This window comes from Alligator sinensis, unplaced genomic scaffold (assembly GCF_000455745.1).
Source record: "Alligator sinensis unplaced genomic scaffold, ASM45574v1 scaffold389_1, whole genome shotgun sequence".
Taxonomy (NCBI): Eukaryota; Metazoa; Chordata; order Crocodylia; family Alligatoridae; genus Alligator; species Alligator sinensis.
The window spans coordinates 1,770,080-1,779,459 of record NW_005841951.1 but is presented as its reverse complement, the minus strand read 5'-3'; the positions used below and the strand labels follow the sequence as shown (position 1 = coordinate 1,779,459).

The 9,380-nt window shown below is 39.8% G+C and overlaps 1 protein-coding gene across 14 annotated transcripts in view; it reads left to right on the top strand.

Moving 5' to 3' along the window:
- Positions 1-9,380, top strand: part of TANC1 (tetratricopeptide repeat, ankyrin repeat and coiled-coil containing 1) — a 217,588-nt gene that overhangs the window by 91,374 nt on the left and 116,834 nt on the right. For 12 of the 14 annotated variants that reach the window (XM_025199957.1, XM_025199954.1, XM_025199958.1 and 9 more), the window contains one exon: positions 4,428-4,631. In XM_025199957.1, coding sequence (XP_025055742.1) covers positions 4,428-4,631 — 204 coding nt within the window. The remainder of the gene's footprint in view (positions 1-4,427; positions 4,632-9,380) is intronic. The other 2 variants (XM_025199959.1, XM_025199953.1) reach the window with 1 other exon arrangement.

The window sequence follows — 9,380 nt, the reverse complement described above, 5'->3', positions numbered from 1 at the left end:
CCCCCCCCCAGCTGCCAGGGGCACTGTGTTCGTGAACGCAGACAGCGTTCATGGACGCAGTGCCTTATTCATGGATTTCGCCGTTCACGAGGGATACGAGAACGTATCCCCCGCGAATGGCAAGGATCGCCTGTATATACTAGTTCAGGGTTGCTGAGCATAGCCTGGGATTTGAGTACATCAAGGAACTGCTGTTTGACAGTGATCTCTGTGACGTGAGAGGAGTCTTTAGAAAGTGAACAAGTATTATCTTGCAAACCCCAAATGAGCACTAATTCTGGGTCCCTCTTGTCATCTGTCTGTACATCAAAACCTCATGGCTATAAGAGTTTTGCATTAACAAACTAAATTTGCAGCTTCATAATATTTTATGGAATAAACATTGCATGTAGATTTGACAGTTTTGCCTGTTTAGTTTATGGCAAACATAACTATGATAAAATATACAATGTTTATGAAAATACTGCCTGTATTTTCAAACAGCCAAATCTTTAATTTATCCTTCTGTATGTAAATGATGTTCTTAATTATTCTGATACTAATATACTAACTTGGCTTACTTGTCTGTACTGTATTAGAAGTAGTTTGTTATGTAGTCTTTAAAAGAGAACTAATCAGAATAAAGTTCTTCCTTTCAAACTTCACCTGGAGCAGCAAGGCATATTCCCAAACTATCTGCCCAGTGCCCTTTTATTTTTTTCTCCAAATGCCCAACCTTTTCAACACGCATATAAATTTAAGTATAAAGTCAAGTGGCATAGGTCACAGAGCAATTTTGAATGTGGCAGTAGCAGTTTGTTCTCAAATGATATGTAGATTGTTAAGGGGTTATTATTTGTCTGAGGACAATCAAACAGCTACATTATGTTGATTAGAAATCAATACATTCATACAACGTTTAAATATTGGCCCAGTGGGTTTGACATAATGATTGATTGACATGTGATTGAAACTAACCATTCCCATTAGTCAGACTGCAATGCACTTGAAACAGCGCACACAAGCAGAGAAGACAGGGCACATATACCATATTTACTCAAATCCAAGAAAACTTCAGATTTAAGTCCTCCAATAATTAGATTCTATACATGGAAAATTATAAATTTTGTTACAATTTTCCATGTAAAGAAACTAATTAGTGGAAGGTCATCTTAAATTCATCCCACCACCACTGCTGTGGCAGAGAAAGCAGTGGCATGGGGTGAGCGGCCAGACCCTACCCCTTGCTTCCTTGGCTCTTATCCCTCCTATATCTGTGCTTGGCTTGTCTTGCTGCCTGCTCCCTGCCATGTGACCCTCTTCTGCATGCCTCTTTGTGCCTGTGCTTTTCCCTTGCTGCCTGTCCCCAGCCCCTTTCCCCCCGTGTCTGTGCCTGCCCCCCCTTACCTTCTGCTGCAGCTCTGTTCTTCCATGCAGTCAGCAGCAATGTAGCTGGGTAGAGGCCAGGCTGGGGCTGGTCAGTGAGAAGTGGCAGCAGAGGGGGCGGGTAGGAACAGGCAAGGGGGGCAGACCTACCCCGGAGTCTCTCCTCACTCCCCCTGCCCATGTTTACCATCTCCTGCCAAATGGGGCATTCTGGCCTGGGGGAGGCAGTGGCTTGGAGCTGAACCACTGCCTGTCCTAGATCAGTACTCAAATCTTATATGAGGTGCTTTTTCCCAGATGGGGGTCACTTATCTTGGATTTGCATAAATATGATCTATATTATCTGTGGAGATGTATATCTATGCATATCTATCTAGATATGCCTGACTGGCAAATAATTTTAATTGTGGCAGTGATGTTGGAGACTGAAGAAAGAGAAATATTTGTGTGGGTATGTGTCCCTTGAATGTTTTCTGAAATTTACTATTTTGTTATGGCAAAAAATTACTTCGTGTCTTAACACAAGTGTATCTATGAATGAAAATAAGCGAAGGCTATTACATGAGAAAAATTAAGGTGGGAAGGAAGGTGTTCTGTATTAACTTCATGTTGCTGTTAGATTTTTACTACTTGAATTCTAGTCTTTGCTTATATCCCGACAGATATAATTGCTTACTTACTGGAGATGTAATCAGTGCTAATAAATATTGCTGAAATGGTATGGTCTATGTACAAGCTTTAAACATTCTTCCAAAGTTACTGTTGTGTCCAAATCCTATTTATGATCTGATTCCATTGAAGATAGCAGAGTTCCATGAGCCCCAGCATACTAATTTAATAACAATTCATATTAAGTATGCTAATTAAAATATAGAAGATATCAAAGGTAAAGTAAAACAGTTACTTTTTTTTAGATAAATGCAGTGAATAAAAACACTTTTTACTTATTTGACAGCCAATAAATTTGGCTTCTAACCTTTTCTTTGTTTCTTATTTCTTGCAAGAAGAAAGTGCTTTCTTCTTCTTTCTGTAAATGTTGTCTCTTTGAATCCTATCACAAGCATTTCAGCTGGAATGCTTGCAGTTTCCAAATTGCAACCTTGGTAACATGTCTAGCAAAAAACTTAGCAACAATGTCAATATTTTCTAATTCCTGTTAGCTGTATTAACATGTTGCTTATTTGCTTTTTGCCTTTGTCCAAAAAATAAGGGGCGGGGAGGGGAATGATATTCTGCTAACACCTAATTCAATTTCAGTTCTTTTAAGTAAGTGCCCACTATGAACTTCTGGTTATGTTTGGACTGAAAACGATGGGTAAGGAGCTGCACTTACACACATCTTTTGGAAGGTGATGCTTTAGCTTGCTTTTGGGGAGTATAAGGTGCATTTTTTGTTTAGGATTGGTGATTTAGTAAGAGGAACTGGAATCTAGAATGGAGTTAAAATCATAGAAAATTAGTGTTGGAAGGGACCTCAGGAGGACATCTAGTCCAACCCCCTCTTCCAGTTCATTCTTTCTACAAATAAAATATAGATCCCTATACATAATTTTTAGAAAAAAAGATTTCAAGAAAATATAAGAGAAGAATCAGATTGCTTGAGACATTCTGTTACGGAAATATAGAACTAATATGAATTTAAAACTTTGGCCTGTTAACTTCCCTGGCTTTCACGTGCGCTCTTAAAAAGTTCAATAGCTACAAATAGCCTTCCTATTTTTTTCAAAGTTTACTTACAGTATAATATGAAACAGGAAGGGAGCTTTAAAGATTATCTTAATGCAAGTATGATTACTTCTGCTGGAAAGCTCTGGGAAACAACTGTTTAAAAAAGTTGAAGGTCTTGAGAGCTAGATACAGAACAAACAACATGATGTTAGAGTATCTGCATATAATTAACATTTGACCTGAATTATAAGGAAGTGAACTTGATGCAAATAAATTCATAATTAGAAAAGAAATTGTGCATGTGTTTTCTCATTCTTACTTTTTAGGATCTTTTACTTCTGACCTCCTGGTAATAAATACTGTTTTAGATGAGCTTTGGGCTAAACTTTTATTCTTGACTTTCCCTTTAATCTTACTTTTTGTCAGATGGTATATAATTTTACTTTATTTTCTTTGTCAGACTTGTTTACTTATAAATATAGTTTTATGCCTAAATTGATCAATCTTTTATTCACAATTTCAGTAATTTTATAATAATTTCTGTAATGATCATTTCTATAGCAAACCTATTTTTCAGCTCTATTATTAGTATGTTTAAGGGACTGAATCCTGCCAAACTAATATGGACATATATACTTTGGCTGCCTCCTTCTGTCTTACTTCATTATTATGAGCAATCAGGCTCTTGAGACCCACAGAAATCCTGTCTTCTGATCAGTTGAAATCTTAATAGGCTTGCCCTCTAATAGGTTTGCATCTAAAAGATGCACAACACATTGTGTCTTTGGGCTGCTGTACAACACTTTACAATTTTCTTTAGAAGAAAAGCATTTATTTATAAAATCTTGCCTCAGACTTCACAGATTTAAGCAGAAAAGCTGAAAGGTCAAATTTGAACTCCTGAATGTCACTTTCTATTAACCTTCTTTTAGAAAGCTGTTTTAGCATTTGGTTGACCATCCAGCAAAATTTCCATAACACAGTTCTGATTCAGTCACAATTTAACAAATAAGTAGGGCTTTCAAGCATTGCAGCAATCCTTAAATATGTTTTTACCTATAGAAATGTTTGCGTTTTTAATATGGACATAATTTTGCCACAGAAGAAAAGATGTTCTTTTTAGAAAAAAAGTTAGGTTTCCCCTTGCAGCAAAAAAAAAAAAAAATCTGCTTGCTTGCTTATTCTAAGTATTTTTTTAATGGATGCTTAACTAGTGGAGCATTACGCATCTTTTGGGCTTTGTCTTTTTTCTCAACATAATAAAAATAGACCGGTAGGTTTTTGTACCTCATCTAATTAATGTTTGCTTCTGTTTTGGATAGCTGTTTTTCATTGTAAATTGCCTCATTATATTTTGATGCGGTTGATAAATGACAAAACATATTTTATTTCAGCAGGTGACTCCTGCCCAGAGAATGCTGTACCGGTTATTGTAGCATCTGGTCAAAATGCAGATTTTCCTATTGGAAATCAGCCTGTACCTGAGGATATGTATAGAATGAACTTGACTAAAGGAGTCTCAATGTCTTTGCCATCATCACCTTTACTACCACGTCAGTCTTACTTGATGCAGTCAAGATCAAACAGAAAATCTCCAGGTAAAATGTGGTTGATAAATTATGTAATACTTGATACCTATTATTGATAATTATTTCATCAAGTAATTTCTGTGTAATGTCAGTGTTTGTTAAACCTGGGGATATCATACCATGATAAAACTAAGATAAGTGAATGTACTTTTGCATGGTCTTTGGAAAAGATGCAGTTTATGCTTACATGGTACATTTTGGTTTTTTTGGCTCACAGTTCTTCCAGCTATTAAAGGTAGTTTGAATACTATAACTACTTGTCTTGAAATGTCTACCTATGTTTAACAATGTAATTTGTGAGAGCAGTTTTACATTTCAGGTATGTAGAGGCAACTGTAAAACTGTATCCTTAATGTCAAGGCGCTGTGCATTAGGTCTCTATTTTGCAAATGATACATTTTATAAGTGGTTTTTTTTTCCAAAAATCAGTGTCTAGATGCAGAATTTTAAGCTGTTACCAGTGTAGCAATAGGCTCTTTTTTTTCTTTACCACAGAGCTTTTGTTGTTAGTAGTGATGTCCATGTACCTTGTATGCCTTACTAAATAAGGTTGTTCCTTCTGCTTCGTGGTTTATCAACATTCTGTCCACTTAAATCATTCCAACACACTAGCATCACTTGAGTTCAGCCAGGCCAAAACAAGAGTGTCAGTCAGAGTTTTCCAAACTGGTATCTAGAGAGATATGGAATAGCTTTGAAATTCTTTTGTTTTAATGATGCTTCAAAGATACTATACTACAAATACTGTTGTGGGAGATGTAATGTATTTCTCAGCTTATAGAAGAGGCTCATGTAGCAAACCCCAATGCATAAATTGAAAGTGGAATCCTTGTTAAAGGGTTTTCAGGGAAGTATTCCAAAATATTCATAAGAAATTCTAAATCCTGGAGGATTTAAGTACCTCATCTAAAATTCTTTACCTTTTATAGTCATTTTTTTTTAATATTTGATATTTAAGATTCCACTTTAGCTTTTAAAATGTTCAGGACTACAGAATGGCATATGTGATCTCTGCCTTTTATTACAAATGGCTGTATATCAATTTGAAGACCTTTGCTGAAATCCTGGCTCCTTTTAAGTTAGTGGCAGTATTTGCTTCATTGGTAAGTAGACCCAGGATTTCACCCTGTTTTCTCACTATGGGAGAAAGTTAACGTTTTTCCAGATCAGGTCTGTGCTTGATGAGATGTCATCTTAAAGATGTATGATCTAATTTAAAGGAGTTGAAATTTTACATCTAGTGCTGTAGACTTTCTTTTGTTGACTCTTGTTCTTGCACACAAGTATTGATATGTTAAAAAATGCATTTCCTGCCCGGCAGACAGGCAGGAAAGTGGGGAAAGTAGTGGGGTTGGGGGGTGGGGGAGAAGGGAGTGGAAGTGAGCAGGAGTGTGGGGCCTGCACCAATGTCCCTGGAGCTAGTGCTGGCAGGGCCCAGAGTGGGGTGGTAGGAGTACAGGGCACAGGCTCACAGGGGTCTGTGAAGTGGGAGGAGTCTGTGCATGGGAGGGGGAGCGGTCGCTTTTCACTCGCGCTGAGCAGCAGTTTGTTCCCTGCTGCTGCTCAGCCTGGGCCCCGCACCGGCTCCTGGCTCACCCGTTGGGGTTGAGCGGCAGTAGCAGCTGGGCAGAAACTGCGCCCCCCCCAGCTGGCAGTGTTTGCCACCCGGATCCCGCACTGTGCTAGGCTGCCTGTACCACGGGGCTGGGGTGGGGCACTGGGAGTTAGCAGGCACTCAGGAGCCAGCAGCAGCCGGGCGGGAGTGCGGGGCCCATGCTGGTGTCCTGGGGCCAGCGTTGGCGGGGCCTAGAGCAGGGCGGCAGGAGCATGGGGTCCTGGACTGCAGGGGCTCTATGGAGCTGGGCCAGCTTACCCCTCTCCCTGCTGGCGCAGTCCAGCCCAGCTCCACAGACTCCTGCCAGCCTGCGCTCTGCTTTCCTGCCACCCTGATCTGGGCCCTGCAAGTGCTGGCACAGGCCGTGCACTCCCACACACCTGCTTGCTTCCACTCCCCTGTCCTGACCCCCGCTTTCTTGCCTACCCGCCAGCTGACTACTCTACACCACATGGCTCCTGGCTGCATGGCCAGACCCTGCAGACTGGGGTGATCCCCACAGTTCTCCCCTGCCCCCACCCCCTACTTCTTACGTGAATTTCCTGGTCCCACACAGGGAGTCACAAACAGCCCCGTGGTCCCAGGCCAGAAGTCCCTGCTAGGCAGGGGCAGATAAATATTAATTTTCTAAATCTTTTTAGGGATCCCTTGGGCTGGGTAGAATGACCTGGTGGGCCGGATCCAGCCCGTGGGCTATATTTTGCCCACTCCTCATTTAAAGTCTAGTAGCTATCAATCTTAATTGGTGGATCGGGCTGCATTATTTCCTAGAAATACCCAGTCACATACATTCTTCTATGGGTACTGGAGACCTGATGGGGGTACTGCTCTTTTGGATGTCTTATGTGCTTAAGCTGATAGAAGAGAATGGCTTCATAAGAATGATCCGTGGGACTTCTAAGGCAGAGAAGATAAGACAAAAGAGGTGCCAGCAGCAGGGTCGGATTCATGCATAGGCAAACTAGGTACATGCCTAGGGCCCTAAGTGAAGAAGGGGCCCAGTTGTGCTTATTTTACATATTATAATTATTGAGTGAAAAAAAGTAATATAAATATACAGTATTAAGTAGGGGCCCATGAGTTTGTTTGCCTAGGGCCCACTAAAGGGTTACTCCAGTCTTGGCCAGCAGCACTACACTCTGATACAGCAGTGTGTGTAGCACAGTGATGCTCACATATCATCAGTGTGATTGACTGAAGAAAATTTTAAAATATTTTGTAGATAAATGTAGTTAAATTATTTAGGAAAAGTTAATAGAATGCTTCCCCGCTCCACCCCACTCATTTTGCAGGCAATTATAGTAAGGTGTTGCCCATTTGTTTTGCGTGGACAATTTTATTGTCAAATTTAAAACTGCTTTTTTCATTTTTAAAAATAAATATCTAGCACTACAGGACAAAGAGATGAATCAGGAGTTAAACTGCTGCTTCCTGCTTTCTCTGTAGTTTTAGCTTTTGTGTATTTGTATTATGTATTTGTATTAAGTCCATATGTTGTTTTTAAACAAAGTGTATGGCTTTAAGTCTTGAAACATTAATTTACATTAGACAATTTTTTAAAAATAGAGTAGCTATTTTTGGATAGTTATGGAATGATTTTTTATAATTTCTGTTATAGCCATATAGATTTACATTTTCAGTCTGAGCTTTCCTATTATTATTTATCTAGAGGGTAAAACAATTATTTGCCTCATTTTTTTTTATGATCCAGCTTCCCATTGTAATTTTATAAATTTTATAAAATTTATATACATTGTATTTATGTAATTTATATATACATACAGTAAAAGCTGCATTATCTGGCACTGCATTAACTGGCATGCCAGTCGATGTGGCAAAAGCGAAACCAGAAGAGGAACTTCTGGTGCCTCTGAGTCCCACTTTGGGCCATGGCCCTTGGCAAAGCAGCCTGCATAGGGGCCCCCCTCCCTGTCCCCCAGCACACTGACGTCAGGGGAGGGGCAGCGCGGTGCCTGTCCCCTGGCACACTGACGCACCAGACGCAATGGGAGAGGAGTCTTTGCCCAACCAGGCAAAGGTGCCTCTCAGGTAAGCGGCATATTTGGTTATCCGGCACCTCCCATTCTCCGTGGGTGCTGGATAACAGAGCTTTGCTGTGTGTGTGTGTGTGTGTGTGTGTGTGTGTGTGTGTATACATATGTAACATGTATAAAATATATATAGTGTGTACGTACACACACACACACACACACACACATACATACATACATACATATATATATATATATATATATATTTATTTTAGAGAGGTTTTTTTAAATCAGTAACTTTTTTTTGTAGAAAATTTGCCAGCACTTCTTATTCTAGCAAATAGTACAGTGCTTGTCCAGTTTCTGTAGCTATATTTACTGATAAAATTATTATTTAAGTACCCTAGAGACATTTTAGTACATAACAGTATTTGCATGCTTAAACAGTTTTACTAGAATGTGAAGGAGAGCCAATCTGCCCTAATTATAATCTATAAAGTACTTTAATTATATGTCTTTTTGTAATTTGAATTGTTTGAATTAAATTTCAGTCACAGAATGAGTATGTAGTTTGAGATGTCTGGAGGAATTTTATGACTTGGCAGCAGCTCCTTCCTTTCTAGTCTCTCATCTCTTTTCCCTTTCTGTACCCTCTCTTTTCTGTCTTGGCTTTTTTGCATGTTTTCCACCACCTGCTAATATAATGGTAATTGCAGGGTTTTTTGATCTTGCATTTGCTGCTGGTGTCAAATGTTTGTCTGAACAGGCATTACACCCAGTATCCTGTGTTCAGAACATCATTACTTTGGGTGGAACGTATGGAAAGAAAAGCTCTCTCACCTTACTGTTCTTGCTTTATTTTCCCCTACTACCTCACCTCTTCTGCTAAATAAACTCCCAACAGGCTACAGCATAAAACTATAGGAGAGCTGGGGTCATAGGGTGCCTATACATGTGAATCGAGGCTGCTCCAATGTGCTGTAATTACAGCACATCGGAGCAGACCCGATTTAATCAAGTCTGCTGGAGCGTGGAAATTACCGTACTCCAGCAGACTCCAGCGTCGCATGTTTCAGCATCCTCATGCTGAAAATGGTGGCGGGGCAGTATAACTAAAGCTTTGGGAGCCACTCTAATTAAAGGTCCCCCCAT